Below are 16,436 nucleotides of genomic sequence, written 5' to 3'. Positions count from 1 at the left end.
CTCTCCTTCCTGGTGCAAGGTTTGAAAGCCTTGCAGATCTTACACTTGTCCAACCGGTGGGCTTCTCCCAGATAACACAGATAGGAGTCGTGGGGGTCACCCATGGGCATAGGCTTCGCACAGCAACTACAGAGTTTGAAGCCCTGAGACGCATGCCCTGAATCCCCAGTGGGGCGTGTGCTGGATGCTAAATATGCCAACCTGCTAAATAGCAAGACTAACCACTAACGATTAACAATTAAAGAGAACTATTTACAGAAGATAACAGAGGAGCTAGGGATTAGTCGGACACTTGCAAAGCAAGAAGCCACTGTTCCAACAACCGTCACCGGCGGTAAGAAGGAACTGAAGGGGGGGGGTTCGGGCCGGCAGGTTGTACATAGAGCGCCATACTGGCACCACTTCAGGGGGGTCCATAGCCGGCCCAACAGGTAGCTGCAAGGCAAAAACTTCCGACAGCCGTGCACGCGGCGCACTCACACACACAACTGGAATTGAGATGAGCAAGCATTCAAAGAAGAATTAGCTGTTGCTACCAGCAAATCAAACAACATGCACAAGCCTCTTAGGAAAATCCAATCCTGTTCTTAAAAAAGGTAAATTTTATTAAAAACAAAAAGGAAGAAAATACATCTGGAACTTAGGCTTTTGCTCTATTTTAAAAGAGCAATTCCAAAAATTAAGCACCCAAAATAGCTTTCTTTGGAGTTAGCTTAAACGTTACAAGCAAACAAAAACACTTGGGGTTAGCACAAAGGAGTTCACAATCCTTAAAAAACAAACCGAAATAAACCTAATCGCGTCTTCCGAAACATTCCTAATTTACTTACATATTTGGGTTGTTAAAATTAGTTCTAGATATGATCTGATTATTTTCATATCTGGTTTAAACTTTACACAGCATTCCTGCTACCCTGTCTCTTCAGCCCAGAGAGAACAACAGACAAAGGGAAAAGTTTCTTTCCCAATTTTAAGAAGTTCTAGCCTTCCCATTGGCTCTTTTGGTCAGGTGCCCATGCTTTTTTTTTTTTTTTTTTTTAAACCTGCGGGAATTTTTAACCCTTTACAGGTAAAGCAAGTAGAGAACAGCTACCAAGAAAGATCTCTCAGCTAACTGGCTGGCTGTCCATCAAAGGGAGCTACCCCACCCCTCCCCTCCCCACACTTCATTTATCACACAAGCTCCAGAGTGGACAGCGCTATGTCAGCAGGAGAGCTTCTCCCATTGACTCAGCAGCTACACTAGAGAACTACAGTGGCACAGCTGCATTGGTACAGCTGTGCTGCTGTAAGCTCTCTAGTGTAGCCATAGCCTGAGTGAACTCCTCTTCCCTGCCACAATCCTGTACATAGAGGAACTAGTATAACTGACTACTGCATCTGCTCTTAGCTCTATGCACTAGGAAGAGAAAGCAAGCAAGCGAAGCAGGAGAGTCTGACTAGCAGGCTGCTTGCCCCTTTTGTATCTTTTTGTCTTGAAGGGAAACCTAAATGGAGGCGGAAACAAGACATAAATTTAGAACAAAACTATTAATTTATATTTTTGTATTAGGCCTTTACATTAATATACTGAAGACAAATCCTCCTTTTACTGAAGGACTATTTCTGAAAAAGTCTGGACTGCTGGAAGAGGTGAAAACCTAACATGTGCTAAAAAGAGCACTAACAGTCAATTACCACACAGATTTAAAAAGCCTTTAAGCATATGGAGCCTGGAATTATGCCTTTGGCTTACCTGTTTTAATCTATTTTCAGACAGCTTCAATGCTGTACTATATTCTGAAAGTTGCTGTCTTTCACAATCACCTCTTGGCACTTCTGGTGGCACCAGCTGCTTGAAATAGGCTTCCAGTTGGTTGTCATAGAACTCTTCATCATCAATATCGTCATCTATTGATATAGAGAAAATGCATTTAAAGTTTGCATTGCTATAGATATATTAAAGGAGAGCGCGCGCACGCGATAAAAATTATCCCTGTTACCATAGCATCGGTGCACCTCATAATACCCAATGTACTGAAAATCACAACACCATAATGAGGCAGGGAATTATTATTGTCCCTATGTTATCAACAGAGAACTGAGGCAAAGAGATTATGACTTACCCAAATGTTACACAAGAAAACTGGTGAAGCAAGCAACTGGACCTGGATCTGCAAAGTACAGCTAATCAGGATTTCTTTTTTTTTTTTATAAAATGTCTTCTCATTGAAAAATGCCAATTACTCAAAACAAAAATTTTGCAGGAAGGGATTGGTTATCAGATTCTCAACTCAAAAAATTTGAAAAAAGTTTCAAAGTTGTTTCAACAAGATGTTTTAACATTTTCTAAACAAAATGAATTATAAACTTTTACAGTATTTTGAAACGTAAGCTAATTATAGTACAAAGCCTTTTTTTAAATAAAAATGGTCAAAATTGAAACCTAGTAAAGTTGATCAACAGCCGCACATCTGTCAATTTAAGAGACTGTTTTCCTATCTCATAAAAATTTTGGAAATTCTTCCTATTCCTGAATCAGGATGAAAAATTAAAATTTCAAATGCTCTCACAAACCAAAAAGCCTATGCTAAGGAGTTGTTTAGTTCCAGTATAGATGTTTGGGCTTGAGCTAGAACCTGGGCTCTAGGACCCTGCAAGATGGAAGGGTCTCAGAACTTGGGCTGCAGCCCGAGCCTGAATGGCTACATTGCAATTAAACAGCCTGAGTCAGCTGGCACAGGCCAGCCATACGTGTGTAATTGCAGTGCAGACATACCTTAAGAGACCCACGCCCTTTACACTTGGGTGGTCTCCTACTAGAAAGCTGATAATATAGTCTGCTACTCTAACTGCAACTCAGTATCTTAAGGCATGACAAAGGTACAACTTTCAGAACTGCTGCAAAATATATTTTAAGTATTAAATTAACACTAAGATTTGCTCTTATTTCATTGCAGTCATGAGAACATTTTATGCTACACTATATTTTTTCTAAAAATGCGTAAGAAGATAGTCTCCTAAAGGAGTTGCATACAGATATTAAGCAAAGAGTTTGTGTTCAGACGAAAGAAAGTTTGTCTTCAAATTGATTTGGACACTTTGGAGATTTTCTGGCAAAATTATCTTCACAATGGAAACAGTTAGGAATGCCGTAAAACCAACTCTGCCCCTTTGTGGGTATGCATTAGTCTTTACTCATTACTTACATTCCACACCCACCCCAAACTCCCCACAGAGCCATTCTCGTTCAGTGAACAGAATGGACAGTCCTCAGGGTAGTCACACAGCTTAATAGATTCTGAGGTCAGAAGAGTCATTATGATTTGTTTGACCTCCTGTATAACAGGCCACAGAACTTACAAAATAATTTCTAAAGCATATCTTTTAGAAAGGCATCCAATCTTGATTTAAAAGTAGTCAGCGATGGAGACCATCACAACAGTTTATTGAAGAGCCCATTATCAAATATTTATTCCCCATGTATATGCTTGAAGACTAATCATAATCACCTCAACCTTCTTAGTTAAATTAGGCTGAAAGAGCTCAATCTGTTTGTCACTAAAAGTTATGTTTTCTAACCCTTCAGTCATTCTCGTGGCTCTTCTCTGGGCCATCTCCATTTTATCAATATCCTTCTTGAATTGTGGACACCGAATTGGACACAGTATTCCAGCAGCAGTGCCAAATACTGAGGTAAAATAACCTCTCTATTCCTACTCAACATTTCCCTATTTATATATCCAAAGACCATATTAGCTCTTTTGGTCAAAGGAGGCCTTGGCCTGTGGACCCCCGTTTTATCTGCTGCAGAAGTTGGAAAGTGTGCCGTGAATAAGACAAAGGATTGCAGGATAATAAAGTATGGTCTCATGTATAAGCAGTAGAATGCCTCCCTGGAGAACTGTATTCTATCCTTACTTCTAAAAAGCTGGACAAGTCACTTAAACCAAGCTTTTCACAGTTGGCCTCTAATTCTCTGTTTCTGGATGGCCAACTTGAGACACCTGGGGCCTGATCCACAGAAATGCTGAGCACTAAACACCAGCAAATGAAGTCAAATGCAAAATGTGAATGCTCAGCAACTTTGGTAGTAAAGCAACATTGCCTAGACGAATGAGCCTAGAGTTGAGAGCCAAGAGGTCCAAAGTCCTAATAATCACTCTGCCACAGACTCTCCTGTGTGACTCTGGGCAAGTTCATACTGCCTTTGTCAATTCCCGCTCAATCTGTAAAATGGGGATATACTAACCCAGGGGTCGGCAACCTTTCAGAATTGGTGTGCCGAGTCTTCATTTATTCACTTTAATTTAAGGTTTCGCATGCCAGTAATACATTTTAACCTTTTTTAGAAGGTCTCTCTAAAAGTCTATATAACTAAACTATTGTTGTATGTAAAGTAAACAACGTTTTCAAAATGTTTAAGAAGCTTCATTTAAAATTAAATTAAAATGCTGATCTTACGCCGCTGGCCCGCTCAGCCCGCTGCCAGCCTGGGGTTCCATTCACCTAGGCCACCAGGAGGCTGAGCAAGGCCTGTGGCTGGTACCCCAGCTGGCAAGGGGCTGGCAACCAGAACCCCAGACTGGCAGTGGGCTGAGTGGCTCAGCCCGCTGCCGGTCTGGAGTTCCATACGCTGGCTCCGGCCAGCCAGCTGCTGGCCCCTCTCAGCCTGCAGTCCTCTCTGCCGGCCCCTCTCAGCCTGCTGCCTGTCTGGGATCCCGGCCCTGCCCACATAGAGCAGGTACCTACCATCTCCCTGGTTCTAGCCCATTCTCTTCCTCTCTCTGCACTGAGCTAAGGGTGGGAGTGCACTGAGCACAGGGCTGTGGGTGAAGGAGCAGGCTGAGGGTTAGGGTGCAGGATCTGGTCAGGAGCTAGAATGAGGGAGAGGGCTCAGGGTTGGGGCAAAAGATTTGGGTGTGGAGTGCTTACCTGGGCAGCTCCCATTTGGTGCGAGCAGTGCAGATGGGAATTTATGGGGGGGGGGGTGCAGGAGCTCCCATTTGGTGCTCAGGGAGGGGGTGGGAATGTGGGGAGTGCAAGAGTCAGGGCAGGGGGCTGCGGGTGTGTGAGGAGGGTGCAGGAGTCAGGGCATGGAGTGGGGGGGGGTGCAAGGGTCAGGGTAGAGGGCTGGGAGTGTGGGGGAGATGCAGGGGTCAGGGCAGGGGGCTGGGAGGCTATAGTTGTGGAGGTGCTCCCAACCCCCTGCCCAGAGCGGCTCACAGCAGGGGACTGGAGGAAATATGCCCTGATTCCACCCCGCTTCCCCAAGATCCCGTCCCAACCTCTTCTCTGCCTCCTCCCCAGAGCAGCAAGCACGCTGCGGCTCCGCTTCTCTCCCTCCTATGTAAGGGCCATCAGCTGATCGGTAGCAGGGAGGAAGAGGAGGAGGAGCAGGAACCCAGCACGCTGGGGGAAGAGGCGGGGGAGGGGGAAGCTTGCTTACCCTGCAGCAGCAGCCGGCAGGAGCAAGCTTCTTCATCCTGCGAGGGGGAGGGGGCAGAGGCATGGAGAAGAGCAGGCTGGGGCAGGAAAGATTTTTAATGGAACACTGCTGCCTGCCGGGGTCCTGGCCTGGGTTCGGCAGTGGGCTGAGCAGGGCTGGTGGTTGGGACCCAGCAGGCAGCAGCGTGCCATTAAAAATAGGTTTGCATGCAGTCTTTGGCATGCATGCCATAGGTTGCTGAACCCTGTACTAACCCATTAATTAATATTTGTATAGTACTTTGAACATTAGTGCTATATAGTGCTGAAGTACTTTGAAAAGTCAGGCACTAGGTGTCTCAACTTAGGACCTCCAATTAGTGGTTACATTCGCATAATCTGGCCTCGGTCTCCCTAAGTCTCAATTCCCTATTGGTACACATTTGGGAATAATGATCTATCTCACAAGGTAACCATCAAGATAAGCGAATGTTTGCAAGCTTTGGAGACCATGGTGATGTACACCAGTAGTTCTCAACCAGTGGTACACATACCTATGGGTGCTCCAGTGTAGGTGACTCCTGATGGTGGTAGAATCTCCTTCCTTAGAGGTTTTTAAGGTCAGGCTTGACAAAGCCCTGGCTGGGATGATTTAACTGGGAATTGGTCCTGCTTCGAGCAGGGGGTTGGACTAGATGACCTTCACGGGTCCCTTCCAACCCTGATATTCTATGATTCTATGAGCAGTACCCAGATAGGAGTTTGGGGCTTCAGAGTTGAGACTGTTTGGATAATACTAAACAGCTAAAACTAGTGTAAGAAGCAGAGTTCCCAGTAATTGCATTATGTTATGCAAAGGTCTGCATGGACACCCAAGTGGCTGCTCTGCAGATTTTCAAGTTGGGACATTCTTGAGGAAGGCAACCGAGGAGGCAACCAATCTCCTTGAGTGTGTGCAGTTCCAGATGGAGATACTACACTGCGAACCTGATAGCAGTGTTTAATACGCTAAGAGACCCATTTGGAAAGCCTCTGGCTGATATTGCCGTACTTTTAGTCGGATCTGCAATGGAAAGGAAGAGCTTAGGAGATTTCCTAAAAGCCTTTTATCCAGAAGGCCAGGGCTCTCCTAACACCGAGCGTAGTATGGCTTCTTATCACGGTGAGCTTTAGGATAAAAGGTCAGGAGGTGAACTGGTTAGTTTATGTGAAAAGATGAGGTCATCTAGGATATGAACTTTGGGTGTGGCCTGAGAGTAACCTTGTCATTAAAGAAAACTAAAACGGGGGTGCACAATAAGTGCCGCTATCTCCCCTATTCTCCTCACCAAGGTGATGGCGACCAGAAATGCTGTTTTCATTGACAGGGGTGTGAGTGAACAAGTGATCATAGGTTCAAAGGAGGATCTAGTCAGGCTTTTTAAAATTAAGTTCAGGTCCCATGTTAGAGTAGGATGTCTGGGTTGGGGAAAGAGGTTTGCTATGCTCTTGAGCAACCTCTTTGTAGTTGAGTGTGAGAAAACATAGTATCTCTTTATTTGTAGATGGCTATCAGATGTACACTGAGTGAATGGAGAGATAATCCTGATTTCGTGAGTCAGTTTGTTGTCTAAAACCATGGGGAGAGTAGCAGATGCCAGGGTAATTTGACTGGGAATTGCACCAAACTTGAAACCTGGTCCACTTTTGTCGGTAAATTTGACAGGTAGCTGATTTCCTACTGTGTAGTAACACTTCTTGTACCTCCTCAGAGCAGGAGCTGTGTTGGAATCAGGCCTTGAGCCGGAGTATCTGCAGGTTGGGATGAAGAGTGGGTTCTTCGTTCCGCAAGAGGAGGTAAGGAGTGGGTTGAAAAGGGATCCGTGGACACCGCCAGCTGTGCCAGGTGGACGCAGTCAGTATGACATTTGCTTTTTCTCTTTTTATTTTTAACAGGTCCTTCAACAGCAGAGGGAACGGGGGAAAGGCATGTAGAAGGACCTCGTTCCATGGAAGGAGGAGAGCATCCCCAAATGAGTGCTGTCAAAGGCCTGCCCTGGAACAGTAGCATAGGCATTTCTTGTTCAGGTAAGTGGCAAACAAGCCTATCATCTGTATCCCCCATTGACAGAATATGTTGTCAAGTACTGCTAGGTTCATTTCCCACCTGTGGTTGTATGAGAACTTGTGACTCAGATGGACTGTTGTTGTGTTCTGCACTCCTGGTAGATAGGTCACTGATATTAGAACATTTGGGAAATACATCCGTTCCAAAGCTTTAGCACTTCTGCACAGAGGGCAGATGATCTGGCGCTCCCAACAATTTATGTAGCACGTGCACATGGTGTTGTCTGTCATGACTTTTGTTTGTATACCTCTGATCAATGGAAGGAAGTGAGCGCAAGCATTTCTGACTGTTCTGAGTTCAAGGAGGTTAATGTGAAGAATATCTGCCGCAGGCAACCATTTGCCCAATTCCCAGGGAGGGAGGGAAACACTTCCAGAACCCTCCTGGCCAAATTGGGAAGGAGAGGAGAGCTGATGAACCCTGCTTTTCAAGAAGAGCGCTCAGGAACCATTTTAGGACTGGGCGGGGGGAGAGAGGAAAGGGGGATTGTGACCCCTTATACGTGCCATCTGTGTTCTCCAGTGGCTCCTTGGAACTTTCCTCTTGAGCTGGCAGACCATGGTCCTCCTCATCCTTGGCCAGAGCAGGGAGAGGCTCTAGACTTCCGGTCCGTTTTTCCTGTGTCAGAGTTGTGGCTGCTTCTACATTTACAGGATCCCGTGTGCCAGTCTGACTAATAGGCAAGGGACCGAACAGAGTCAGGGACAGAATGCTGGGTGTAGGCTGGGCACAACTCACCATCTGCCAAGTCTGGGAGGGCAGTCTTACAAATGGAGCACTGTTTGGATTTCACTTAGTGCTTTTTAGGCTGCTCTGCCATACCTGGAAGTGCAGGGGAGCCAGCAGATATGAAGATGAAAGCTGTAAAAATCACCTTCTGCACGCTGCCAGAGGCAGAGAAACTGGAAGCAAGCAGGAGCTGTGGCCAGACGATACGACTCCAAAACTCTGATTTGCCTCCATGAACTTCAGAGAGAGGAGACCAGCCCACACCTCAAGAACTGTGGGAGATGCTGAGATGAAGAAAGTCTTTAATTGCATATCAGAACAGACGATAGAATTAAGGTTGACTGAACTTTTGCAAATTTAAAACTCCTGACACTGCAATTTAAGTAACTTTCTTTTAACTTTTTTTTTAATGCAATATACAAATAAGGTTAGAAGTCACACAAACAGAAATAAAGAACTAGAAGGTTTCAAGTGTACACTTCTAAGTCTACAACTCAGGCTTAAATGCTCAGTTGTTCTGTCACGACAGACAACTAATTTTAGTTGTATTCCCTACCCAGAGTTGCTAGTCTCTACGTAAGTTGACTGCTTTTCTCCTTAAACTTCTATTTGTTTCACAGCACCGACAGAGTTCAGTTCAGCTTTTAATTTCTAACTAGCTAAGATCATGTCAATTAATACCAAGTTCAGCATTGAATTCTCTATGCACCAATATTTTAACAACCATAGGGTGTCTCGGGGAAGATACCTTTAATTGTAGAAGTTTAGTTACTCATTTTAAGCACGACTTCAGAAAAATCTAGCCTTCTAAATTTTAGAGGTACTTCATTTCCATCCAAGTTTATGCTCCTCTCATGCAGGATTAGTAGTGATAGTGGATTCATGTCATTAAAAAAGTTCTGCTGGAACCAATATACATGAAAACATGCTACAAGTTAAATATACTGTACCAGTTGAGTTTCCTTCTAGGCTTGCAAGAGAGAGCAGTTTCTCATTTTCTAAGAAACCTGAAAGACTTGTGCTGAAATGGTCACTTAAGTTGGTGGAAGGTGAAATTTTTTCTCCAGGTTCAGGTGCACCAATCTATGAAAAAATTAACACATGTAAGTGCTTAAGAGTTTCCAACTACTGTATAAATCAATAGTGAAAACAGCTTCTTCATATGTTAGTCACTTTCTTTAGTAATTTGACCACAACTCTTCCTTCTCTTTGCATTCCCTCACCATGAGTTCTGGTTGTGAGGCACTATGTGTTCTCCTTGCAGCCATTCCCAGAAAGAGTAATAGAGATAGGTACAAGGAAGACAGGAGCTTGGAAAGTAGAGAGGAAAAGGCTGACTCAACCATATTTAAAGATTTTTAGAGGGAAAGCTAAGCACTTGAAGTTTTCCATGTGAAAAAGATCCGTTACTCCCATATCCTACATTGAAGCATGCAGAAGGACTCGCTTGAACAAGGCTCATGACCTGTTAAAGCAAAACTCCAGCCCCTGTGGGCCTCATACACCAACCCAATTGAAATTGTTGCATGTGAGGAACTTCACACAATTATTGAAATGTTAGTTTTGAAATTTTGTTTCAGCTGAATCCAGTTAACTAAAAATAAAGTATTTTAAAAATTCTATACCTTTGAGATCTACATACACACATACATTTACATGATATCAACACCACCATAACAAGCAGATGATTCATTCTAATTTCACTTGTAAGACTATCAACACACACAGAAATGACAAAACTTCTTGGATGCAATTCAAATAGGGCCTTATGAATAAGGAATCAATTTTTAGGAGTTTAAAGGCAATTAGTAGTCCCCTCTAAAATGAAAGATTAAACCACCTAGGACAAAAATAAAATTATCTGGGTAACTCATTGCAAGATCAATATCCCTTTTTCCAGGGGTCAAGGGGAAAGCCATCAAGCCATTATTTGGCAAAGCTGCAAAATGACAGTAGCAAGTTATTTCCGCCTTTCGTACTCTGCATTATGTTGCAATGTGGAGGATGTTACAAATTTAAGGGACACAGAAGGTAAAACACTCAGCCAGTAGAGTTTGTTTCGCTCTACAGAAAACTTATCCCCTTATTTATGTTAATACAGTTTTTTGGGGGTGTTTTTTTGTTTGTTTTTTATAAAATCAGTTCTTTTGTTTCCCAGCACGTGGAACAGATTTACCTGGTTTTCCTTTTTACTTTGTGGCAGTGAACATATTCCAGTGGACAAGTCTGTAACAAAGAAGTGTGTTATTTAACAGCACCTTGAATTTGTTCCTATATTAGGCTACTTAATTTGTATATTCACACTTTCCTTGCGAACAAGGAATAATTATAACTACAACAGACTAAGCTTCTTTGGCCAAGGACTTGTTATTTAGTTTGTCAAGTATTATGCACACTTAAAGTAGCTTATTTTATGGTACTGTAAAGACAAAATCCACATTTATGGGATTATGTATTTCTGATCATTATTCTTATTACACCAATATCAAGATACCCCAGTAGAAATTGGGGCTTCATAGTGGGTGGCAGTGCACAAAGTGAACAAGAGAATGTCTGTTCCAAGGTCTTAGAATCTACTTAGACAAGATAGGATGGGAGGGAAACAGAGGGCTGAAGTGACGTGCTGAAGATCACAGAGTCTGTCAGTGGCAGACACTGAAATAACAGGTCTTCTGAGTCTTAGTGCTGTGTTCTAGCCACTGAGCCACACTGTTTCTTTCATCACTTACAATTACCTTGTGTTTCCTCCATACGTTACCCGCACATTGTTTCAATTGCTGTATTTTAAGCTCTTAGTGAGCAGAGGGTCCTTTCTTTTTGTCTTTGTACAGTACCTAGCACATTAGAGCCCTGAACCCCAAGTGGGCTCTCTAGGTACCACTGCAATAGAAAACAAAAACAAAAACAAAAACCACCCACCAACAACTTGACATGAAATTCACTAATCCAGAATTTATTCTTATTGGTCTACAAAAATGTTTCAAGCCCTAGTGGATCATGAGATGCTACCGGAAAGCATTAGTATCACCTAATATAATAATTCAAGAATACTGGACAGTTAACTTTGCAAGCTTCCCGGTTCCAAAAACAAAAAACCACACAAGCTCAATTTGTCTTGGCATTTTTGCAATGGTTACGTCTCCCTATAAAATACGAATGGGTATTTTAGTCCACAACTACTGCTGAAATCTCAAGAAATGTGTTTTATGTTCAAGAGGAACTATTTTCTAATTTCATTAGGCCACTAAAGTGGATGCATCTTTTCCAGTCTGATATTCTTTTGAACAGCAACTAGCTACTATTTCCCATTGAATGGAGAAACAGGAATATAGGAGCGAGATCTCACTATTGATGCATAAAATAATATTTATTAAAAATATTAATATTGTTTTACAGTGCAATTAATCATGATTAATTTTTTTAATCATTTGACAGCCCTACTGAAAATATAACAATATCTGTGTATATTCTAGTTACGTTAGAAAACATTCAGACTGATTAAAGAAATTGCAGGAGGTTTCTCCTTTCTGTCCAAGAACAAGCAAATTTCTCTAAGATTTCCCTAAAATTTCCCTACTTACCTCTAAAAGGGTTTATATAAATTCAAAAAAGTCTGTAGTTTAAACTATCTTGCTTTTAACTTTTGGGCCAATTTCTTTTACACTAGGTATTGAAAAATGGATGTAAGCTTGGTTGTTGTAACAGTTGCTTTATATAGAATATTTGATGGGAGTTTTAACTGTAAAGACCAACTGAAATCACAAAAAGGACTTCAAAGAGAAGTAACACTGAAGCTCCCTATCAAACCATAAAATATAGGGATAAAGTGCTCCTAGTAAGAGCTGGCTTACCATTTCTTGCTGTTCTAAACTAAATATTTTTAGTAGTTTATAAAATAAAATTACCTTACTTCTAACAATTTAAACTTACCCCTTCTACCCCACAGAACTTCAGCAGCTATGAGGAATGCAAATTTCCTTGCAGTTTTTTCGGTGGGTTTTTGTTTGGTTGGGGCGGGGGGGTATTTGGACGGGGAACCAAAGTACAAATAGAGCATTTTATGGAGTCCCTGGGGTTTCCTAATATTTGCACTCAACTACTGGAAAGCTAGTTTAATAAAATACTGACAACAGTTTAAGATCAGGTTACTTATTACTATCTTACTTCCCTTAACTCTCTATTCTTATTTCAAGGCAGCATGATTTTAGCAGCTGGTATTTCAAACCACAGGATTTAGGTATTAATGTATCATGTCATTTGAAAAAAAAAAAAGAGAGTTACCTTTTCCGTAACTGGTGTTTTTCGAAATGTGTTGCTCATGTCTATTCCACAATAGGTGTGCATGCTCGCCACGTGCACTGGTGCTGGAAATTTTTCCCCTAGCACGTACACATAGTGGGGGGAGCACCCCCGGCGACCCCTGGAGTGGCGCCTGCCTGGCACGGTATAAGGAGAGCTGCACGCTACCCCCACCCTCAGTTCCTTCTTGCCAGACAACTCCGACAGAGGGGAAGGAGGGCGGGGTGTGGAATAGACATGAGCAACACATCTCAAAGAACACCAGTTACGGAAAAGGTAACTGTCTTTTCTTCAAGTGATTGCTCATGTGTATTCCACAATAGGTGATTCCAAGCTATATCTGTTGAAGGTGGGTAGGTGTTCACAAGTTTCCAGCACAGAGGACAGCCCTACCAAACCTGGCATCATCCCTGGTTTGAGGGACAATCACACAGTGCTAGGTGAACGTGTGAACCAAAGACCACTTGGCAGCCCTACAAATGTCCTGGATGGGGACGTGGGCCACGAAGGCAGCCGAAGAGGCCAGCACCTGAGTCGAGTGTGCCCTCACAATGGGTGGCGAGGGAACACCCGCCTGCTCATAACAGGAACGGATGCACGAAATGATCCAACTGGAAAGCCACTGAGTGGAAATCGGCTGGCCCCTTGCGCGCTCAGCCGAGACGACAAACAGTTGCAAGGACTTTCTGAATGGCTTAGTCTGCTCGAGGTAGAAAGCCAGAGCGCACTGCACATCGAGCGTGTGGAGACAGCGCTCCGCACTGGACACAGGAGGCTTGGGGCAGAGGAACAGTAGAAAAATGTCCCGACCCATGTGGTAGGCGGAGACCACCTTCAGTAGGAACGCAGGGTGTGGGCGGAGCTGGACCTTGTCCTTATGAAAGGCCGTGTACGGCGGCTCGGAGATCAGGGCCCTGAGCTCCAAGACTCGCCTGGCCGACGTGATTGCAACCAGGAAGGCCACCTTCCACGAGAGGTGAGACTAGGAGCATGTGGCCAGTGGTTCAAACGGGGGCCCCATGAGACGAGCCAACACCAGGTTTAGGTCCTACTGTGGGACCGCGAGTCTAGAATACAGAAAAAGACAGACCAAACCCTTAAGGAACTGGCCAGTCATAGCATGGGAAAATACTGCGTGCCCTTGCACCGGCAGATGGAAGGCAGATATGGCTGCCAAGTGCATCTTGAGTGACGAGGGCACCAGGCCCTGGGCCCTCAGGTGGAGGAGGTAATCAAGGATAAGCTGGATCGGGGTGGCCACAGGGGAGATACCCTGGTCCGCTGCCCACCTAGAAAACCGGGACCACTTTGCCAAATAAGCACGGTGAGTGGAGGGCCGTCTACTATCGAGGAGGAGGTGCTGAACCTGTTCTGAGCACATCCTTTCCTCTCCACCTAACCACTAAGCAGCCACACCGTGAGGTGAAGAGCCGCTAGGTTGGGATGGAGGAGGCAGCCCTGGTCCTGAGAAAGAAGGTCCACGCAGAGCGGCAACGGCCATGACAGAGCTACCGCCAGGCCCATTAGGGTCCCATACCAATGCTGCCTGGGCCACACCAGGGCAATCAGGAGGACCCGGGCCTTGTCCGTCTTTATCTTCTCCAGGACTCTGCTGATTAGAGGGAACAGGGGAAAGGTGTAGAAAAGCCAGCCTGACCAGGACAGGATAAAGGAATCAGAGATAGCTCCCCTCCCCAGGTCCCACCTGGAGCAGAATCAGGGGCATCGCTGGTTCTGCCGAGTCGCAAATAGGTCCAGCTGGGGAGTTCCCCACCTTCGCAAGAGCTGGTGGGACACTTCCAGGTGGAGGGACCACTCGTGTTGCAAGGAAAAGTTCCTGCTCAAGCATCCGCCCTCTTGTTCCGGGTGCCCAGCAGGTGGAAGGCCTTCAGGTGGATGTTGTGGGCTATACAGAAGTCCCACAGCCTCAGGGCTTCGTGGCAGAGGGCAGAGGATCAGGCCCCACCTTGCCTGTTGATATATAACATCAAGGCCATGTTGCCCGTGAGGACCCTGACTACCTTGCCTTCCAGGTGCTAGCGGAAGGCCATACACGCCAGCCGCACCACCCTGAGCTCCTTGACATTTATATGTAGGGTCAGGTCTTGAGCCAACCACAGGCCTTGGGTCTGAAAGTTCGCCACATGGGCCCCCCAAGCTAGGTCCAACGCATCAGCCACCAACTCCAACGACGGGGCCCTATCCCTGAACAGGACCCTTTGGAGCATGTTGTTTGGGGCGGACCACCACCATATGGAGGTGATCACAGAGTCCGGCATGGTGAGGCCCTTGTCCATCCTGTCCGTGGCCTGGGAAAACTTCGAGGCCAACCAGAGCTGGAGGGGCCTCATCCTGAGTCTGGCATGACAGACCACGTACATGCACGCCGACATGTGACCCAAGAGCTGCAGAAAAACCCTGGCAGTTGTCACAGGGAACCTTGTGATCGAGTCGATGAGACCTTTCAGGGTCTCAAATCTGTCTGGAGAGAGGCCCTGGCCAACGCTGTGTCCAGGAGCGCCCCGATAAAGTCTATGCTTTGGACCGGGACTAACATGGACTTGGTGTTGTTTACCAACAGGCCAAGGAGGTGCACGTGGACAGGATGAGCGCTACATGATCCCTCACCTGCAACTAGGAGGTGCCCTTGACAAGCCAATCGTCCAGATAGGGAAATATCTGGAACCGCCGCGCTGAGGTAGGCCACTACCACTGACAGGCATTTTGTAAACACCCTGGGGCAGGGGACAGACCTAACGGGAGGACTGTGAATTGGTAGTGATTCTATCCCGCCACAAAATGGAGGAAGCACCTGGGCCCCTCGAATATATGGATGTGGAAGTATGCATCCTGTAGATCGAGGGTAGCATACCAGTCCCCAGGATCCAGGGAGGGGATGATGGAGGCCAGGGAAACCATGCGGAACTTGAGTTTCACCATGTACTGGTTCAGACCTCACAGGTCCAGGATGGGCCTGGGCCTCCCTTTGGCCTTCGGGATAAGGAAATAACTGGAGTAATACCCCTTGCCCATGAACCTCAGGCACCGCTTCTACCGCTCCTAGTCCTAGGAGCTGCCCCACCTCCTGCTCGAGCAGAGCTTCGTGCGAGGGGTCCCCCAAGAGAGACGAGGATAGTTGGGCAGGGAGGAAGTAAAATGGAGAATGTAACCCCAGGAAATGGTGTTGAGGACCCATCGGTCTGAGATTAGTTGTGACCAATCTGGGAGGAAAGCACACAACCAGTTGGAGAAGGGGAGTTTTTATTGGGGGTGGATCCCTGATGAGGACCACCGTGGTGCCCACAAACGTCCCATCAAAAGCGCCTTTTCCCCTCCTGCTTGCCCTTGGGGGACCCAGGCTGGGGGTCAGACCAAGACTGCCTCTGAGAGCGTCTCTTGTAGTCCCGCAGCTTCTTATGGGAGGCCTCGTACTTCGGGAGGGTGGCCTGGGCGGGAGTCTGCTGCGGCTTGAACTTAGGTTTTGCCAGAGCCGGGACAGAGAGGCCCAGAGTCTGGAGGGTCGTGCGGGAGTCTTTCATGCCATGCAGCCTTGTATCCGTTTCTGCTGCAAACAGAGCTTTCCCATCAAACGGGAGATCCTGCATGGAAGACTGCGCCTCACTCGACAGTCCAGAGAGCAGGAGCCATGATGCCCATCTCATGCACACCGCGGAGGCCATGGATCGAGCGGCTGTGCCCGCAGCATCCAAGGCTGCCTGCAGGGACGCCCTAGCACCTTGAATTCCTTCCTACCATGCTCCTGGAGGGAGTCCTCAAACTTGGGCAGGGAGCCCCACAGATTGAATTCATACCAGCCCAGGAGAGCCTGATGGTTTGCCATTCATAACTGGAAGCTCGAAGCCAAATAAATTTTCCTTCTGAAAGAGTCCAGTCT

At 45.8% G+C, this 16,436-nt stretch overlaps 1 protein-coding gene across 1 annotated transcript in view; it reads right to left on the bottom strand.

Annotated features, from left to right (window-relative positions):
• CEP192 (centrosomal protein 192) overlaps positions 1-16,436 on the bottom strand; it is a 219,402-nt gene that overhangs the window by 160,382 nt on the left and 42,584 nt on the right. Inside the window, exons 15-17 of the mRNA XM_077808693.1 lie at positions 10,419-10,468; positions 9,193-9,325; positions 1,736-1,890 (exon numbers count right to left, since the gene is read on the bottom strand). Coding sequence (XP_077664819.1) covers positions 1,736-1,890; positions 9,193-9,325; positions 10,419-10,468 — 338 coding nt within the window. The remainder of the gene's footprint in view (positions 1-1,735; positions 1,891-9,192; positions 9,326-10,418; positions 10,469-16,436) is intronic.

The sequence above is a fragment of the Eretmochelys imbricata genome, chromosome 2 (genome assembly GCF_965152235.1).
Source record: "Eretmochelys imbricata isolate rEreImb1 chromosome 2, rEreImb1.hap1, whole genome shotgun sequence".
Lineage (NCBI taxonomy): Eukaryota > Metazoa > Chordata > Testudines > Cheloniidae > Eretmochelys > Eretmochelys imbricata.
Note: the sequence above shows the minus strand (reverse complement) of the source record. Positions and strands in the feature narration are given on the sequence as shown.